This window comes from Phacochoerus africanus, chromosome 15, assembly GCF_016906955.1.
Source record: "Phacochoerus africanus isolate WHEZ1 chromosome 15, ROS_Pafr_v1, whole genome shotgun sequence".
NCBI classification, from domain to species: Eukaryota; Metazoa; Chordata; class Mammalia; order Artiodactyla; family Suidae; genus Phacochoerus; species Phacochoerus africanus.
Genome location: NC_062558.1, coordinates 64,299,908 through 64,319,836, shown reverse-complemented (window position 1 = coordinate 64,319,836; position 19,929 = coordinate 64,299,908). Strand labels below are relative to the sequence as shown.

The window sequence follows — 19,929 nt, the reverse complement described above, 5'->3', positions numbered from 1 at the left end:
CACGAGAGCATGTTCTGTATGGAGACCTGTGCTCAGGACTCATCCTAATGATACGTTGCTAATCACAGCATTTGAGGAATCATTAGCCTGCTTTAAATAAAAGAGTATCAAGTGTCAAATTAGCTTAGTGGCTTATCAAGTAAGGTACATATTTTATGGTTTTTCTGTTGAGACCTATCACTTGGTTCCTGGGGAACATCTTTTTTTTTTTTTTCTTTTTTTGGCTGCCCTGTGGCACATGGAGTTCCCAGGCCAGAGATCAGATCTAAGCCACAGTTACTGCCTACACTGCAGCTGCCAGATCCTTTAACCCACGTTCCAAGCCTGGGGATCGAACCTGTGTCCTGGCACTGCAGAGATGCCACTGATCCCGCTGTGCCGAAGAGGGAACTGTAAAGATCATTTTTTTAACCACTGGTTTATTGGACTCAGCATGCAGAGTAGCAGCACACCAAAGAGCACATATATATTATTAGAGAAACAAACCATACTTGATTTGGTTCGTAATACGCCACATCATAAAAATCAGTAATGGTGATTTGTAAGCTTTCAAATTTTCGTTCAACTGAAGTAAATCATAAATGCTGGGCTCTATCCAAACTAGTTGGAACTTGTTTTGGTTTGGAAAGCTGGCTGAAAAGCTTGGCAAGCAGGGTCTTTCTTGTATGTGTCCATTTTGGTTAGAACTTCTCCAGTACTTTTTTGTCATTGGATAAGAAAAATAACCTGACATAACTTAATTTGTGTTGTTAATTCATATAGGAATAGTTCCCATATTCAATAAACATTCTGTGCTAAAAAGACTACCTTACATTTGTTCAGTAAACCTTTGGCACTAAAATTCAGTAAACATTTTGTGCTCAAGAGACTAACCTTACGTTTCAGTGCTCTGAAGTTCCTCTCCACTGTCTCCCATACTGAATATTTTACCAAATAGCAAAGAAACAAAAAGAAAGAATTTTAGGCTTGATAGGCTAGAGCTGATTTTGACCTCTTGTATACCCTTTTGTTTCTTAACTCTGGAAACCTCACTTTTTGCAGGGGTGTAAGTTGCCTCTGTAATGTTTTACCGCGTACCCTGCATAGGTGTGAAGTATACTGGACTCAGTGTTTGTGGTCATTTGGACTAGACTCCAAGGCTTCTCTGCTATGAGATCTGATTCCTTCTCTCTTTCTCATGGGAGCCCAGGCTATCTGTGTTTTGCTGGGGACATAATCAGGCTGGCCAGCTCCAGGGTTAGATTGTTTCTGTTGGTGTTTTATGCCTTCCTGATATAGTGAGAAAGGATGAAAATGAAAGACATTTTGAAGGTGGTTGTTGAGGGGGTTTTTTCCCCTCCTCAATCAATAAGTGAAGTTTTGGGAGTTGTCACTGTGGTGTAACAGGATTGCCAATGTCTTGGGAGCACTGAGATACAGGTTCAGTCCCCAGCCCGGTACAATGGATTAAGGATCTGGCGTTGCCACAGCTGTGACTCGGATCTGATCCCTGGCCTGGGAACTCCATATGCTGTGGGGTGGCCCAAAAAAGAAAAAAAAAAAAAAAAGGTCAACATTCTGAGAAAGAGAAAAAGAAAAATGTCCACTTTCATGTAAGGTGCTCTCTCTGTCTCTAGGCCCAGCCTGTCCCTGATGAAATCGTGAAGAAGATCCTTGGAAACAAAGCAACATTCAGCCCAATTGTCACTGTGGAGCCAAGAAGAAGGAAATTCCATAAGCCCATCACGATGACCATTCCAGTACCCCCGCCCTCTGGGGAGGGCGCTTCCAATGGGTACAAGGGAGACACCACCCCCAATCTGCGCCTTCTGTGTAGCATTACAGGTTTGCCTCCGTTGTGGCTGTACTTGCTGTTGATGTTAGCATTTGCAGAGATTCTGTACAGAGATAGATAATCTTTCAACACCCCGCCAACATGATCAGAGTAGGGGAAAAAAAGAGTAAAACATTTCACTTGTCCATCACCTCATCTCTCTTCTCCCTGTAATTACTTCTTTAAGATGCTGATGTCATGACATTGGAAATTCAGGGATACTACTTTTCCTGCTATTCAGATTAGTGTTAGGAAGAGTGCTTTTGTTAAGGTTATTGAGGGTTTTATTGAATCTACCAGAGCATCAGGTAATCGCCTAGTGACTTAGGTAATAGACCTGGCAGCCCCCTTGGACTGCAGGAAATTAAATGGACTGTGGGGAAAATAGAGGCTCCCACAGAGCACCAGGGGTAGGAAGGAGCAGGGTGAGTCCTTGATTCTTCTCACTTAACTCTGTTCACAAGTGTAATCCAGTAGACTGAATATATAGGGCCTAGGGGGAACCCAGCTTGTGATCAGCACCTGGAACCCCGAGCCAGTTCATCATTTGATTAACCTGGCTTTTTTTTTGGCTGCACCCAAGGCTTGAGGAAGTTCCCAGGCTGGGGGGTTGAACAAGCGCCACAGCAGTGACAATGCCGGGGTCTTAATCCACTACACCGCCAGGGAACTTCCCTAACGTAACTTTTAAAGTCCAAGATTAAGATAGGTTTTTTGTTTGTTGTTTTCTGAAGAGTAATTTATTTTTAAAATTAAATTTTTTTTTTCTCTTTTTTGTTTTTAAGGTTGCACCTGCAGCATATGGAATTTCCCAGGCTAGGGGCTGAACTGGAGCTGCAGCTGCCAGCCTACACCACAGTCACAGCAACTGGATCCGAGCCCCACCATCTGCAACCCATGCTGCAGCTTGCAGCAATGCTGGATCCTCACCCTACTAAGCAAGGCCAGGGGTTGAATCTGTATCCTCACAGACTCTATGCTGGATTCTTAACCCACTGAGCCACAACGGGAACTGAACAATAATTTTAATGGCTGGTTCCCCTCTTAGCCTGGAAAATAAAGTGATTCAGATATACTAAAATGAGCTGCCTCTTAACTTTCTTGAAAGTTCTTCTTGCCTTTTAAAAAAAAATAAAAGGATTATATTATCGATCTGAAACAACAAATCTTTATACTCATAAAAAGCACTTAAAATTGTGGCTTAAAATGAATGGCTTAAGCTTGTGTGCCCCAAGTTTAAACCATTCATTAGTCTCCAAACAAAATAATTTTTTTTCTAATCTAATATTATCCTTTTTTTGGCCTTGCCTATGGCACTGGGAATTTCCCAGCCTAGGGATCGAACCCACACCACAGCAGTAACCTGAGCCCCAGCAGTGACAACGCCAGATCCTTAGCTTGCTGCACCACCAGAGAATTCCAAATAGTAATTATCTTACAAGGAGATCACTCTAAGCTGGTAAAAGTATAAAAGGAGAGTAGAGAGGAAAACTACCTTTAGTACATGTCATTACTTCAAAGTATTAGAAGTTGTGCAAGTTACTAACTGTACAGAAAGAATAGGATGATGATAAAAATTTTATAAGGAGCATCTCCCCTAATAAAGTCCACATCTCTGCTATTGTTCTCTTAGGGGGCACATCGCCGGCTCAGTGGGAAGACATCACAGGAACTACTCCTTTGACATTTATAAAGGATTGTGTCTCCTTTACAACCAATGTTTCAGCCAGGTATGAAAATGAAAGATTCCAAAAATCACTAGGAATTAGTCTCATTACCTTCTGGAAAGTAAACATTATTATTCTTTAAAATGTTGATGGCGAGGTTGGGCATAACTCCGAAATTCTAAATTCACTTGGATTTAACTTTAGAATTTCACATTTTACCCAGTTTTCACTATAAGGTGGTAAGCGTGCTACTGCCAGTGGAAGTTGTTAGCAGTTCATAAAAACTGATAGGATTTCCCTTTCCCATTTTTCCCTCTACAACTCTTATTCCTTCCAATGATAAAGTAAGAAATTAAGCTCTGAGGCAGGAATAGACAGGAAGGCTTATCATGAGTATGTATAAGAAAGGAACAAGAATTTTATGGCAAAGAAAATAGAGGGAAAAAATCCTTAGCATTTTCTTAGCAAAATTATAACATAATAAGGTAGGGTTTCTGTGTTTGATAAACAGAGCAAACATCTTTGCTGTTTGTTTAAATGGACAAGTTAAGTTTTGGCTTAGTTCCTTTATATACTCTTATTTTTTAAATTAAAGGGTAGTTGATTTACAGTGTCCTAATTTCTGCTGTACAGCAGTGACCCAGTCATATGTGTGTGTGTGTGTGTGTGTGTACATATATATATATATATATACATATATATACACATTAATTTTCTCATACATACTCATTTTTAATGGTATTTTTTTTTAAGATTTGGCTTAGAAATTACCTCATTTTTATACTCATTTTTGTCTTTCTCAGATTTTGGCTTGCAGACTGCCATCAAGTTCTAGAAACCGTGGGGTTAGCCACACAACTGTACAGAGAATTAATATGTGTTCCATATATGGCCAAGTTTGTTGTTTTTGCCAAAATGAATGATCCTGTAGAATCCTCACTGCGGTGCTTCTGTATGACCGATGATAAAGTGGACAAAACTTTAGAGCAGCAAGAGAACTTCGAGGAAGTTGCAAGAAGCAAAGATATTGAGGTACCTTGCTCACATCAAGTTCATTCAATTTCTCTGTCCAGATCAGGAGTTTTATTTTTGAGGTCATAACACAGCACCTACTGTCAATGTCAAGTATGGCTGACATTAGTTTTTGTTTTAAAAAGCTGATACAGATCCACTTTCAAATTATTTTAAGTATCTTTGAGGTTGTCTTAATTGGTTAAAACATAGTACCCATGAGTCTAAGTCGTGGTGCCATTTTCCTGTGGTTACTTATCTTATTTTCATGGTTACTGTCTATACACAATACCATGATTTTGCTTTGTCAACCCTCGGGATCAGAAAAGTATTTAGGAGTCCAGAAAAAACAAACTTTCAAGGAGTTGCTGCTGTGGCATGGTGGGTTAAGGAGCCAGCATTGCCACAGCTGCTTAAGATTCAATCGCTAGCCTGGGAACTTCCATTATGCTCTGAGGGAGGCTGAAAAAAAAAATTGCAAATTCTCTAGATTAAAGTGATCGACATCAGGCACTTTTGCAAACATGTTTAAAGTTGCCAGCATAGAAATAAATGTATAATTCTGTCTTGTACATGTCCGTGATTCAGTTTCTAATCACAACTCCTAATGACGAACCAAGAGCATTATTTTTGTGGCAAATAGCACCACAGAAGTAATTTCCTATATTAGGAGACCAATGTGACATAGAAACATGTCAGTCTTTCAATGTTCCATGACTTAAAAATCTCAAAATTCTTTCCCCTGAAAGTAACATTAAACTATGTATTTTTTTTACTCTAAAAGGTCCTGGAAGGAAAACCTATTTATGTTGATTGTTATGGAAACCTGGCTCCACTCACCAAAGGAGGACAGCAGCTTGTTTTTAATTTTTATGCTTTCAAAGAGAACAGACTGCCCTTTTCCATCAAGGTAAATCACCTTCCACTGAGACTCTGTGGATTATTGTATTTTTTTTTTAATGCTCATATAAAGAATAAAAAAGGTTCTCATGATTCAGTTTGCAGTATCCCACCAAACTTGCATTCATACACACAAGGTCAGATTTTGTCCTAGTTCTACCTGAGTATACTTCTGAGCCAGGAAAGCTTTACAGTTAGTCCAAAGAGTCTTTACCTTTTAAAGAGCCAAATAATCATTTATATTTAAGTGCATGTTTGTAAGACCAAGCAGTCTAGAATAACAAAAGGCCTCATATCTGGATGTCAAGCAAATAATGGATGAAGTCCAGATTGAATGTTCAGGTTTCATCTCTATTTCCAGTGGAGCCGAAGGACATTCTGGAGGAAACTTCTTCTCCAGAGGACCAAAGGGCATAGGAGAATTGTTTTATTATTACTTGCTGTTGTTATTGTTGCTGAAAATGAGTCTTTGAAAATATTATTAGGATGAAAATGCACATAAGCCAGACTGTACAGTGCACTGTCAGGATAAGACAAGCAGACACATCATTCCTGTGTTTATACTAGGAACTGGCCATTCTAAATCTGGCCAAGTTTAATGTGACTACATTGTTGACATATAATTGTTCTCATCTTTTTCCTTAACTCTCCCTGCCTCTTGAAAAGGGCTCCATAAAACAAACATGCTTAACTTGTATACAGACAGGAATCCTCAGAAAAGTCTCTTTCTGTAACTGTCAACTACCGAAATTCTTCTAGATTAGAGACACCAGCCAAGAGCCCTGTGGTCGTCTATCTTTCCTGAAAGAACCAAAGACGACGAAAGGCCTGCCTCAAACAGCTGTCTGCAACTTAAACATCACTCTGCCAGCACACAAGAAGGTATCTTTTAATACTCATTTATTTTCACTTTCCTTCCCTGGTCTTGAAGAGGTGGGCCTTCGGTATGCCATTAAGGAATGCTTTGTAACATGATGAAAGCTCTTGAAACCCAAGTTTTATTAGTCTCTTTGTGTAGTCTTGTGACTGTGGTGTCAGATTCTTTTGATTTGTGTGATGGAGTCCTGTTTATTGCTTCTGCTGGCAGTTCATAGATTTTTATGCTCGCGGATAACGCCACATTTTTAATTTGCCATGGATGTACAGCTCTTGATTTTTTTTGTTGCTGTTGGTTTTTGATTTGCTTTGCTTTCTAAAGCAGCTTGCATTTTTGTGCTCCCTACTTAGTCCTTTTCATATCCTGATATTCTTTTCCCTGCTGCCCATTACAATATTCCTTGTCTCTGCAATGCATCTTGGAACCAAAAGGAGACAGAGTCAGATCCAGATGATGAGGTAATATGACCACTTCTGCTTTTACTCTATCAGAGATAGAATAGGGATGGAATCTGTAGAAAAGAAGTTGCAGAGGGCTAAAGTGTGGGAAACGTATTATATTTTTGCAGATCCTAGCTTAAATGTGGTAAATGATATGTATTTTTTTCTTAAAGAATAGTTTACTCTTCCCCATATACAGAAGAGTACTTCAGTCCATTCAATAGAATTATAATCTGGCTAATGGTTTTAAAAGTTCTTTAAGCATTTTTAAGTGTGATGGACTGGCATGTATAAATATACATTGGGGCATATTTTCAACTAGTATCTATTGTTATAACTTTAAAATCAAAGATGATTAATATATAGGAGTTCCCACTGTGGTACAGTGAGTTAATGACACGGCTTATCTCTGTGGCACTGCCAGTTCTTTCCCTGGCCCAGTGCAATGGATTAAGGATCTGGTGTTGCTGCAGCTGTGGCATAGGTTGCAGCTCTAGCTCAAATTTGATCCCTGGCCCGGAACATTCCATATGCTGCAGGTACAGCTGAAAAAAAAAAAAAAAAGATGGTTAATAGATGAAATGTTATAGTTTTATATACTATAAAATATGTGCTCAATGGCCATAGATAAGTATTTGATATTCTATTTAAAGAAATTTATCCTGGCCACTTTTTAAGAGTATGATTACTCAAATAAGTTTTAAACGAATTTTTCCTTGTAAGTTAGCTCCTAATTCTCTAAGTTTTATCATCATTGGATTTTTAAAACTCACACCTCAGTAATAATAAATAGAATCAGTGGTCTTAAGGCTCAGTAACATTACTCTTAATAAAACCATTACCCTGTTTTTAATCGCCTCATCTACACTTTATGCCTATTAACACAAACAACAACAGTAATCAGAGTAATAAACTTTGTGTGCCTTTTTTCCTTGAATGTACTCACAAAGAATGAGTGTACATTGTGATGTATGTGCTTTCAATACGAACCAATTTGGGGAAATTTACTGCTCGGCATCAGAAGTCTTTGTAATGCTCGTCTTTTATTTGTAGTTCCCTGTAGTCTGCTGTGTTGGTGCGCTTATATTTTGCTAAGTGATGGTTTTTTGGTTAAGACATTGGGGTGGGGTTGTAGAACCACCATAGGAAAAGCCGTAAGACGAAAAATAAGGATAAACCAGACATCAACATGCTAGTTCACCAAATGTTTTGAGAGGATGAAAGTGTCACAGGGAGGGTGGACATAGTCTCTCTTTTCTTTTTCTTTTCCAGATGGAGAAAACAGAACGACGACAGACCTTTGCATCATTAGCTTTACGTAAGCGCTACAGCTACTTGACTGAGCCTGGAATGAGTGAGTTTCCTAATGCACTTACTAATCTTTGTGGATTTTTATAAGAAGAGACATTTTTTCTATACCACCTGAATTTTGAGGTCATTTGAAAACCCAATGGCAAAAGAAAATTGCCTGTAGGAAAACTATCATAAGACTTAAGTGATATATTGTACAGAGTTGGAGATGTGAGGTATAACCCCCCCCCCCCCGAGCATAGCTTTAAAAGACTTTTTAATAGCCATCAGCTATTTTTTTAAAAATAAGAAACTTCTATTACTTGACTTTGAAAAACCTTGGTTTCACTCGGATTATTAACTATGCTAGGAGATGATGTTGTACTCATGTTGCTTTAAAGCTGTGCCCAAAAAGAGAAAATGTTTACTTTCACATATGTAGGGTGATGTAAAGGATGACAACGTAACTCTCGTCATCATCTCATTTTTCTTAATATAGGTAGGTTATTATATCTTAGTCCTTATTCCTTTCCCAGTTGGCAAGAACTATATTTTCCCACCTTCTTGAGGTAGCACTTGTTTTACTAATTTCTTGTTTCCTTCCTCCCTCTCTCTTTCCCTTTCCCTCTACTTTTTATTAAATATCAACTCTAAGGCTGGTCTTCATGAGACTCGTGAAAGCTTTTTCTTCTCTCGATGACGGTTTTGGTTCATTGTTAATGGACGTGCAGATATCAGGGCAGAGATTCATTGAGTCATGCCAGTTCATTCTCTCTTTGGGTCTCCCCCTCTCTGCTTCCCTCATCCTTATGGGCATCACTTCAGGTGATGACTCCAGCCCTCGAGATAATGGAGATAATGCCCTCCACCAACAGGGGGTACGGGTGCTGAGGGTAGAAGGTGTGTCAGATCCATGTTGCCTGGTGCCACTTTAACCATCAGAGGGGGATTTATATGAAAATTATTCTTAAATGCATGCATCATTTCTAGCTGTTTCCCATCACTCCCAGTTACGTGAATTTGGGGAGGATTGGAAGCATACCAGTAAGCACTGCAGTGTTGTATTCCCCATCTTTCCTGAATTTCTGCTTCTGTGGGCCAACCTAGCCTACTAAACACACAGACAGAAACTATTCCATGACTTAGCTCAGGTGGTTTTAGCATAGCCTTTTTTCTTTCTTTATTATTATTATTTTTTAATTCTTTTTTTTTCTTTTTTGCCATTTCTTGGGCAGCTCCCGTGGCACATGGAGGTTCCCAGGCTAGGGGTCCAATCAGAGCTGTAGTCACCAGCCTACGCCAGAGCCACAGCAACTGGGGATCTGAGCCGCGTCTGCGACCTACACCACAGCTCACAGCAACGCCGGATCGTCAACCCACTGAGCAAGGGCAGGGATCGAACCCGCAACCTCATGGTTCCTAGTCAGATTCGTTAACCACTGCGCCATGACGGGAACTCCAGCATAGCCTTTTTTTAAAAAAATTTTTTATTGTATTTGATTATGGTGTTCTGTCAATTTCTGCTCTACAGTAAAGTGACCCAGGTTTATATATATGTATATATACATTCTTTTTCTCATATTATCTTCTATCATGTTCTGTTACCAGTGATTGGATACAGTTCCCTGTGCTGTACAGCAGGACCTCATTGATTATCCATTGTAAATGGAATAGTTTATATCTACTAACCCCAAACTCCCAGTCTGTCTCTTTGAGTACATACTAGGGAAACTTTTATATTCAAACACCAAATGGGCAGCGTAAGAGAAATGAAACCCTACCACACTCAGGAATATTCTTCCAGCTGTCTATTTGCCTTTAGCATAAATGTCTAAATCTTTCCAAAACCATAAAGGGTTGACATTAACTCCCATTATGCTATGACGCAGGGAAGTGGGGTGTGTGTGTGTGTGACCAGATGGTTTTTCAGTACAAGTAAATCTCTGGGGAGTTTTCCTTGGGATACTGTTTAGCCCCAGAGCTAAGGCTCTCATGATGGAGCTGGTTGGGATTCCCAGGCAGCATCCTTGAGCTTTTAGACAGGCTCTGTGGATCAGCTACCAGAGGTCATGGGTAGCTCTGGGCAGGCAAGCTCTTATCTGATTTTAGTCCCTCAAGTATTTAGGAAAGAGATGAATTGTGAGGTCAGGTGTGTGTGCTAAGTCCGTTGAATTCTTCCCACTTCTAAAAGTGTAGCTAATTTTTTGGTTAGCTTCAGTTAAGGTATCTGTAGTTTATCTTTCTTGACTTTTGATAGAAGGAAGAGGGTACTTTTCCCTGTTTTATGAGAAGAAGCATAGTGGTGGTAGATGAAAGAATGGGAAAAAGTAAAAGGAACTAAAAGAAAAACTAAAGAAATGTTATGGCCCCTGAATTGGCACTAGAACTCCAAGTGAATGCAACTCTTCCCACCTTCCTTGTCTTTTCCAAACTCCCTATACCACCAAAGAAAAGATTCTGGTGTAATTCAGTGACTGAAATCCAGAAATTCCCTTTGTTATAACGGGTATCAAAAAATAGGTATCATTGGGAGTTCCCACTGAGCTGAGCAGTAGCAAATTCAACTAGTATCCATCAGGACACGGGTTTGATCCCTGCCCTGCTCAGTGGGTTAAGGATTCAGCAGTACCGTGAGCTATGGTGTCACAGACGCTGCTCAGATCCTGCATTGTGGGGTAAGCTGGCAGCTGCAGCTCTGATTAGACCCCTAGCCTGGGAACTTCCATATGCCATGGGTGTAGTCATAAAAAGACAAAAAAAAAAAAAGCTATCATGAAAGCATAAAATGTAACTAATCAGAACATTGGCTGCTTCGTGCAAAGTCTAAAACCATAGACATGGTTCAGAAGACTATCTCTGCTTGGTGGAGCCAGACTTCAGTGGTGAAGGAGAGAAGCCTCGGCAGCTTCTGGTCATTCTAAAAATAACGACCTCAAAATAAATAAGTAAATAAAAATAACGACCTCAGAATAAATAAGTAAATAAAATAAAAATAACGACCTCAATTAGTGCTCTTGAGATACTGAACCAAGCCCGAGTCTCCCAATGGAAGGAATCCCCCAAATCTTCCATCCACTGTGTGGCATTTCCCAAACAATTAAGCAATGCGATATTGAGAATTATGGCCAGGACGAGTAATGAATGGGTGAGTTTTCCCTGAATTTTCCAGTTGTCTTTAGGATAATGTGTAAGCCTAGAAAAGGATCTGTTCTGAATGTTTGAATTTAAATGTACACTAGGAATGAAAATCTTCACTCTTGTGGGAGTAGCTGCTAATCCAAGGACTGGATGGTAGCAGTGGCACCAGCACAGCATCAAGAGGAGCATAAAGATGGAGCTGATTCTCATTCCTTCTTCACGTTTCACTCTTACTCTGAACCAGTGCTTTCTGGGAGCGAGACTGTACTCAACCTTGACATAGAACACTAGCCCTTGGCAGGCATTCCAAACCTCTGTGACCAGCTCGGTTTGTTTCTTAGTCTGGTAGAAGGAAAGGGGACCAAGTGTGTTTGCTCTTCTCCTGTGAGTGTGCGTTCCTCATTTGTGTTTCTTGTCCCCCTGCCAGAGGAATGCTGGTATGACATCCACCTTTCCTAGTGGTAGGTCTGCCTCACGACTTCTCCCGTGTTTGGGGTATCCGTGAATCCCATGACTATTCCGGGATGGCACCAGAATCGTTACCTTTGACATTGATGAAATAAATAGACAGATAAAGACTGTATCCCCCTGTAGTTCCTTACATTCAGGGTGTTAAAAATCTGACTACGCTTTTTAAATTCCTTCCCCGATACCTTTTGAGAATTAAAAGTCTAATGGGTTATGAAAAATAACTAAGATAAACTGTGTGCTTTTATCCACAATGAAGGCAACACCAGACATGGATATATTTAGTTGCAGATGGATTTTTAATATGCAGTATTAAATGTTTTCCTAAAATCTCAAAAGGTACCAAGACTCCACATCTCATGGAAAAAGTGTACTCTTCTTTCGAAATGCTCTTGTGAAAGTGTTTTTTAAAGTCTATACATTGTGCATAATATGGCATAAGAACTGTATTACTTCTTTGGCCCGTTTGCCATGATCTATCGCGCATGAGAAAATGTTTTCAGTTGCTTGGCTTGCTTATAGTAACCATGAACCATAGTTCTGGTTTTTTTCCCCCTTTGTGTGTGTGTACATATGCATTCTAAAATCATTTCATATTACATTTTCCTTTTTTTTTCTCACCAAAAGGAATATACTGCATGGAAAAGATAAATGCAAACATTCCTTTTCTTTGTTTTTTTTTTTTGTTTTTTTTCTTTTAACATTCTTACTCAGAAAATTTCTTGCTCTTATTGGCTTTTTATGGGTGTGAAGCATAACCGAATTGTGCATGGAAGATACAGACTTAAAAGCCAGTGGCTTCACAGTTTGCACATCAGTTGCCTGTCACTTAAAAGCTATTTTGGAGTCTGCATGAAATAGGCTTGAGTGAATTTCTAAAAAAAGAGTTTCAGACATTTATTGTATAGCTACGCACATTGATATGGTTCTTCGTAGGTGCAATCCGTATCACCGAAAAGTCCAAGGAGAGGGAACATTAGAAATTCCTAAAATGAGGGTTATATGGTTGCACAAAACAAACATGTTCCTATACAGGCAAAATAGAACAGCTACTGATATTTCAAAACCAGCACATAAGAAAGTCAATAGGAAGTAAGGGAACAGTTTTCCATTGTGGTTTTATTTTTCTCATCATTAATTCTTTCCTCGTGTTTTTTAATTTTTCATTGTTGGCCTCTTTGGTTGCAATGTGCTTTTTTGTCTTTCATTTCACATTGCTCTGTGTTCTTTATTTTGAACTTTGGATTCGTTATGTCTGTAGAAATTTATTTTCCCCTCTTAATTGTTCCTTTGCCTCTTCCATTCTCAATCATGCAAACAGTTGTACTTGCTTTTGTAATATTTCAAAGTTTACTGACCAATTTTTTTCTCTGGTCTCTCTGTTTCTCAACCATTTTTGTTGATTTTTGTGTTTGATTTCATTTTACAATTTAAGAAACAGTTGAACGGAGTGCAGGAGCAACAAGATCCCTCCCCACCACTTACTCATACAAGCCATTCTTTTCTACAAGACCATACCAGTCCTGGACAACAGCTCCGATCACAGTGCCCGGGCCGGCCAAGTCAGGCTTCACTTCCTTATCAAGCTCTTCCTCTAATACGCCATCAGCTTCTCCATTAAAATCAATATGGTCCGTTTCAACTCCTTCGCCAATCAAATCCACGCTAGGCGCATCAACTACATCTTCCGTGAAATCCATTAGTGACGTGGCATCTCCAATTAGATCCTTTCGGACAATTTCTTCACCAATAAAAACAGTGGTATCACAGTCTCCCTACAATATCCAAGTTTCCTCTGGTACCCTGGTTAGAGCCCCCACGGTCACAGAGGCCTCGCCTTTAAAAGGGCTGGCATCCAATTCTACATTTTCCCCTCGAACCTCTCCGGTGACAACAGCAGGGTCCCTTTTGGAGAGGTCATCCATTACCATGACCCCCCCTGCCTCCCCCAAATCCAACATTAATATGTATTCCTCCAGCCTGCCATTTAAGTCCATTATTACATCTGCAGCACCTCTGATATCATCACCTCTAAAGTCAGTGGTATCTCCGGCGAAACCCACAGTTGATGTCGTTTCAGCCGCTAAAGTCACCATGGCCTCTTCTCTCTCGTCGCCCGTGAAACAGATGCCTGGACCTGCCGAGGTAGTGTTAGTCAACGGGTCGATTTCCCCTCTGAAATATCCATCGTCCTCGACTTTAATGAATGGATGCAAAGCCACTGCCACGTTCCAGGAAAAAATTTCCACGGCTACAAACTCTGTGAGCTCCGTGCTTAATGCAGCCCCCGACACGGTTGAGAAAGCCTACCCTGTCACCACAGCAATGCCCTTTTCCCCACTCAGGTCCTTTGTTTCTCCAGCACCATCAGCTTTTCAGGCTCTAAGAACTCCTTCTGCCAGTGCACTCTACACATCCCTCGGGTCGTCACTATCTGCAACTACCTCATCTGTAACTTCATCAGTAATAACAGTGCCAGTATACTCTGTGGTCAGTGTTTTGCCAGAACCAGCGTTCAAGAAACTCCCAGACTCTAATTCGCTCACCAAATCGGCAGCAGCCTTGCTGTCGCCCGTTAAAACACTGGCTACGGAGACCCGTCCCCAGCCCCATTTCCCTCGAACTGCATCTCCAGTTAAGTCATCTCTGTTCCTTGCACCGTCTGCCCTTAAGCTGTCCACGCCGTCTTCTCTCTCTTCCAGCCAGGAGATATTGAAAGACGTGGCTGAGATGAAGGAGGACTTAATGCGGATGACGGCCATCCTCCAGACCGACGTGCCCGAGGAGAAGCCCTTCCAACCCGAACTCCCCAAGGAAGGGAGGATCGATGACGAAGAACCTTTCAAAATTGTTGAGAAAGTCAAGGAAGACCTGGTGAAAGTTAGTGAGATCCTTAAAAAGGACGTCTGTGTAGAGGACAAGGGACCCCCCAAATCACCCAAGAGTGACAAAGGACATTCTCCCGAAGACGACTGGATAGAATTTAGCTCAGAAGAAATAAGGGAAGCGAGACAGCAAGCGCCCACGAGTCCTGCTCCATCTCTGCCCGAGAGAGTGCAAGTCAAGGCAAAGGCCGCCTCCGAGAAGGATTACAACCTGACCAAAGTCATCGACTACCTGACAAACGACATCGGGAGCAGTTCTCTGACCAACCTGAAGTACAAGTTTGAGGACGTAAAAAAGGATGGGGAAGAGAGACAGAAAAGGATCTTAAAGCCCGCCATCGCCCTGCAGGAACACAAACTCAAAATGCCTCCAGCCTCCATGAGGCCTTCCACCTCCGAGAAGGAGTTGTGTAAGATGGCCGATTCCTTTTTCGGAACGGATACTATTTTGGAGTCTCCAGATGACTTTTCCCAGCACGACCAAGATAAGAGCCCCTTGTCAGACAGCGGCTTCGAGACAAGAAGTGAGAAAACACCTTCGGCCCCCCAGAGCGCTGAAAGCACTGGCCCCAAACCGCTTTTTCATGACGTCCCCATCCCCCCGGTCATTACCGAAACGAGGACTGAGGTGGTTCACGTGATCAGGAGCTACGAGCCCTCGGCCGGAGATGCTCCACCTTCCCAACCCGAGGAGCCCGTGTCACCCAAACCGTCACCTCCTTTTGTGGAGCTGGAACCAAAGCCCACCCCTTCCACCATTAAGGAGAAAGTCAAAGCCTTTCAGATAAAAGCCAGTGGCGAGGAAGATGAGCACGGTCGGGTTCTGGGCAAAGGCATGCGTGTGAAGGAGGAAACTCACATCACCACCACCACCAGAATGGTTTATCATTCCCCGCCAGGTAGTGAAGGTGCCTCTGAGAGGATCGAAGAAACCATGTCGGTCCATGACATCATGAAGGCCTTCCAGTCCGGGCGGGACCCTTCCAAAGAGCTGGCAGGTCTGTTTGAACATAAGTCCACAGTGTCTCCAGACGCACACAGGTCTGCTGCTGAAACCTCAGCCCAGCATGCAGAGAAGGACCACCAAATGAAACCCAAACTGGAGCGTATAATAGAAGTCCACATCGAAAAAGGTAACCAAGCTGAGCCCACTGAAGTCATTATTAGAGAAACCAAAAAGCATCCAGAAAAGGAAATGTATGTCTATCAGAAAGACTTATCCCGGGCAGATATTAACCTAAAAGATTTTCTGCCAGAAAAACACGATGCTTTTCCTTGTCCAGAGGAACAGGGTCAGCAAGAAGAAGAAGAACTCACTGCTGAAGAGTCCCTGCCTTCTTATCTGGAATCTTCCAGAGTAAACACTCCTGTGTCCCAAGAAGAAGATAGTCGCCCTAGTTCTGCTCAACTCATATCTGATGACTCTTATAAAACATTGAAGCTTTTGAGTCAACACTCAATAGAATACCATGACGATGAGTTGTCAGAACTAAGAGGGGAGTCGTACAGGTTTGCTGAGAAAATGCTTCTGTCAGAAAAGCTAGATGTGTCTCAATCTGATACTGAGGAATCGGTTACAGACCATGCAGGACCCCCTAGTTCAGAGTTACAGGGGTCTGATAAGCGGCCCAGAGAAAAAGTAGTCACTGCCCCCCCAAAAGAAATTCTCTCCAAAGTCTATAAAGATGTGTCTGAAAATGGTGTAGGTAAAGTGTCTAAAGATGAGCATTTTGATAAAGTGGCAGTGTTGCACTACCCTGCTGATGCTAGTGGTCCCAAACAGGCCATGTGGATGCGCTTGGCTGAGGACAGATTAGAGAGAGGTAGAGAGAAGTTGATATACGAAGATAGGGTGGACAGGACCGTGAAGGAAGCTGAAGAGAAACTGACCGAGGTGTCACAGTTTTTTCGTGACAAAACAGAGAAGCTCAACGATGAACTGCAGTCCCCAGAGAAAAAGCCCCGCCCTCGAAATGGCAAAGAATACTCATCCCAGAGCCCTCCCGGGAGCAGCCCTGAAAAAGCACTGCTGGCGTCCAGTGAGGAGTGGGTCAAGGCGAGGCAGCCTGGCCGCGACGGAGAAGGCTGCCCCAAAGCCGACGAGAGGAACGCAGCCAGCCCGCCCAGTAGCCCCGAGACGGTTCTTTCCCAACAGACCGAGGACAGCAAGGCCACCGAGGAAGCCAAAGCCAGTATCTCACAGAGCAAGGAACCAGAAGGGCCCCCGTCTGGGTTTCAGCTCAAACAATCTAAACTCAGTTCCATCAGATTAAAATTTGAACAAGGCGCCCAGGCCAAAAGTAAGGACGTTTCTCAAGAAGACAAGAAGCCTGAGGGCCAGTCCAGAATCCCAGTTAAAAAAATCCAGGAGAGCAAGCTACCTGTCTACCAAGTGTTTGCTAGAGAGAAACCACAGAAGGCCTCCGATGAGAGCGGCTCTGCGCCCAAAGATCTCATGGTATTAAAAGCTAAAGATGAGCATGCCCAGAGCAATGAGATTGTTGTAAATGATTCTGGCTCTGATGATGTGAAAAAGCAGCGACCTGAAATGTCAAGTAAAGTGATGCCTGACTCTTTTTCTGAGCAGCAGGCTAAAGACTTGGCCTGTCATGTAACTTCCGATGTAGCCACTAAGGGACCATGGGACCAAAAGGTCTTTAGAACGTGGGAAAGTTCCGGAGCCCCAAATAATAAGCCGCAGAAAGAGAAACTTTCGCATGTACTTGTTCACGATGTAAGAGAGAATCACGCAGGTCACCCCGAGAGTAAAATTGTCGATCAAAGGGATGCATTTTTGTCTGTGACTGAGAGAGAACACACATTGTTAACAAATGGCTCTCTCTCAGAAATTAAGGAAATGACTGTAAAATCTCCCTCCAAAAAAGTCTTATATAGGGAATACGTTGTTAAAGAAGGGGAGCGTCCAGGTGGATCTCTTGACCAACCTCCCAGGAGAAGCGACAGCTCGGCGGTGTCCCACATCCCCGTCAGGGTGGCCGGTGAACGGACGACGCCCACCTCTAACATCCCCGATGGTTTTTTCGAGCCGCCGGTGTTTCCAAAACATGAACTGTCCCCAAAGTTATCCCAGTCGAGAATGAGTCAAGAGACAGTTGAGACCCAGCATTTTAATTCGATAGACAAGGAAAAAGTGACCTATTCAGAAATCAGCAAAGTGTCCAAACATCAGAGTTATGTAGGCTTATGCCCGCCTTTCGAGGAAACTGAGGTCTCCCCGATCAAGTCTCCTGATTCTTTAGAGTTCAGCCCAGGAAAGGAATCACCCTCTAGTGATGTATTTGACCGCAGTCCCATTGATGGACTGGAAAAAGCTGCACCACTAGCCCAGACAGAGGGGGGTAAAGAGATCAGAACTCTACCTGTCTATGTCAGCTTTGTCCAGGTGGGGAAGCAGTACGAAAAGGAGATACAGCAAGGGGGTGTGAAAAAAATCATAAGTCAGGAATGTAAGACAGTCCAGGAGACCAGGGGGGCCTTTTACACAACCAGACAGCAAAAGCAACCTCCTTCTCCCCAAGGCAGCCCAGAAGATGATACCCTAGAGCAAGTCTCCTTTCTAGACAGCTCGGGGAAGAGCCCCTTGACCCCAGAAACGCCCAGCTCAGAGGAAGTGAGTTATGAATTTACGTCTAAGACACCAGACTCGCTTATAGCTTACATCCCAGGCAAGCCCAGCCCCATTCCCGAGGTTTCCGAGGAATCTGAGGAGGAGGAGCCGGCCAAGTCGGCCTCCTTAAAGCCGACTGCGGCGGAGGGGACTGCAGCCATCGAGCGGGAGGCACCTCCCGATGTGAGCAAAGACTCCAGCCAAAGACCCAAAAGTAACAGGGTGGCCTACATTGAATTTCCCCCTCCTCCACCACTGGACGCAGACCCAGTGGAGTCCGATAGGAAACATCCTCACCTCCCTGAAAGAGAGGTTGACTTGATCGAGGTCAGCCTCCAAGACGAACATGACAAGGACCAGCTGGCTGAGCCAGTCATCCGAGTGCAGCCACCCTCGCCTGTCCCTCCGGGGGCAGACGTCAGCGACTCCAGTGATGACGAGTCCCTTTACCAGCCGGTCCCCGTCAAGAAGTACACCTTCAAGTTAAAGGACGTGGATGATGAGCAGAAAGAGAGGACCCCACCCAAAACCTCTACCGGGAAGGGTTCTGACCAGAAAGCCCTGGTGGAAGTGAACGGATCTGGAAAAGAGCACGACTTTGGCCTTGGCCTTGACTCGCCTCAGAATGAAACTGCCCAGAACGGGAACAATGACCAGTCCATCACCGAGTGCTCCATTGCCACCACAGCCGAGTTTTCTCACGATACAGATGCCACCGAGATCGACTCCTTGGATGGCTACGACCTGCAGGATGAAGACGACGGCTTGACCGAGAGTGATTCTAAACTCCCGAGTCAAACCCTGGAGGTGAAGAAAGACATCTGGAACACGGAGGGCATTCTGAAACCAGCCGACCGCTCCTTTAGCCAGAGCAAACTGGAGGTTATCGAGGAGGAGGAGGGGAGGGTGGGACCAGACGAAGAGAAGCCACCCCCTAGAAGCTCTTCCTCTGAAAAGAGCTCCGATAAGACTGATCCAAAGTCAGGGGCCCAGTTTTTCACCCTAGAAGGCAGACATCCTGACCGGTCAGTGTTTCCCGATACGTATTTCAGTTACAAAGTAGACGAAGAATTTGCCACTCCTTTCAAAACAGTAGCCACCAAAGGTCTTGATTTTGACCCTTGGTCTAACAACCGAGGGGATGACGACGTTTATGACAGCAAGTCCCGGGAAGATGAGAGTAAGCCCTTTGGTCTGGCTGTGGAAGACCGCTCTCCGGCCACCACCCCCGATACAACGCCGGCCCGCACGCCAACTGACGAAAGTACCCCAACTAGTGAGCCCAACCCCTTCCCATTTCACGAAGGGAAAATGTTTGAGATGACTCGCAGTGGTGCAATTGACATGAGCAAGAGGGATTTTGTTGAAGAGAGGCTCCAATTTTTCCAGATTGGTGAGCATACTTCTGAAGGGAAGTCAGGGGACCAGGGGGAAGGGGATAAAAGTATGGTCACTGCCACACCACAGCCACAGGCAGGGGACACCACTGTAGACACCAATGTAGAGAGCAATGTAGAGGCACCTTCAGTGGAACCTCAGCCCAGCATCCTGACCAGCGGAGAGTGTCAGGAAGGCACGGCCAGTAGTGGCTCCCAGGAGAAAGCAGCGGCGGCCGCTAACGCCTCTAAAGTTGACCCCAAGTTGCGCACGCCTATAAAAATGGGAATTTCCGCATCCACCATGACCATGAAGAAAGAAGGCCCTGGCGAAGTGACAGATAAGATAGAAGCTGTGATGACCAGTGGTCAGGGATTAGAGAATGAAACTATAACAGTGATTTCAAACACAGCCAATAGCCTCACGGGCGTTAGG

General features: G+C 43.3%; 1 protein-coding gene across 9 annotated transcripts in view; it reads left to right on the top strand.

Annotated features, from left to right (window-relative positions):
• The window catches only part of ANK3 (ankyrin 3), a 775,194-nt gene that overhangs the window by 716,651 nt on the left and 38,614 nt on the right, over nucleotides 1-19,929 (top strand). For 5 of the 9 annotated variants that reach the window (XM_047762801.1, XM_047762799.1, XM_047762798.1 and 2 more), the window contains 6 exons: nucleotides 1,617-1,824; nucleotides 3,447-3,543; nucleotides 4,284-4,512; nucleotides 5,276-5,401; nucleotides 6,151-6,273; nucleotides 7,981-8,062. In XM_047762801.1, coding sequence (XP_047618757.1) covers nucleotides 1,617-1,824; nucleotides 3,447-3,543; nucleotides 4,284-4,512; nucleotides 5,276-5,401; nucleotides 6,151-6,273; nucleotides 7,981-8,062 — 865 coding nt within the window. Of the gene's footprint in view, nucleotides 1-1,616; nucleotides 1,825-3,446; nucleotides 3,544-4,283; nucleotides 4,513-5,275; nucleotides 5,402-6,150; nucleotides 6,274-7,980; nucleotides 8,063-13,009; nucleotides 19,511-19,929 lie in introns of those variants that run through there. The other 4 variants (XM_047762796.1, XM_047762795.1, XM_047762794.1 and 1 more) reach the window with 4 other exon arrangements.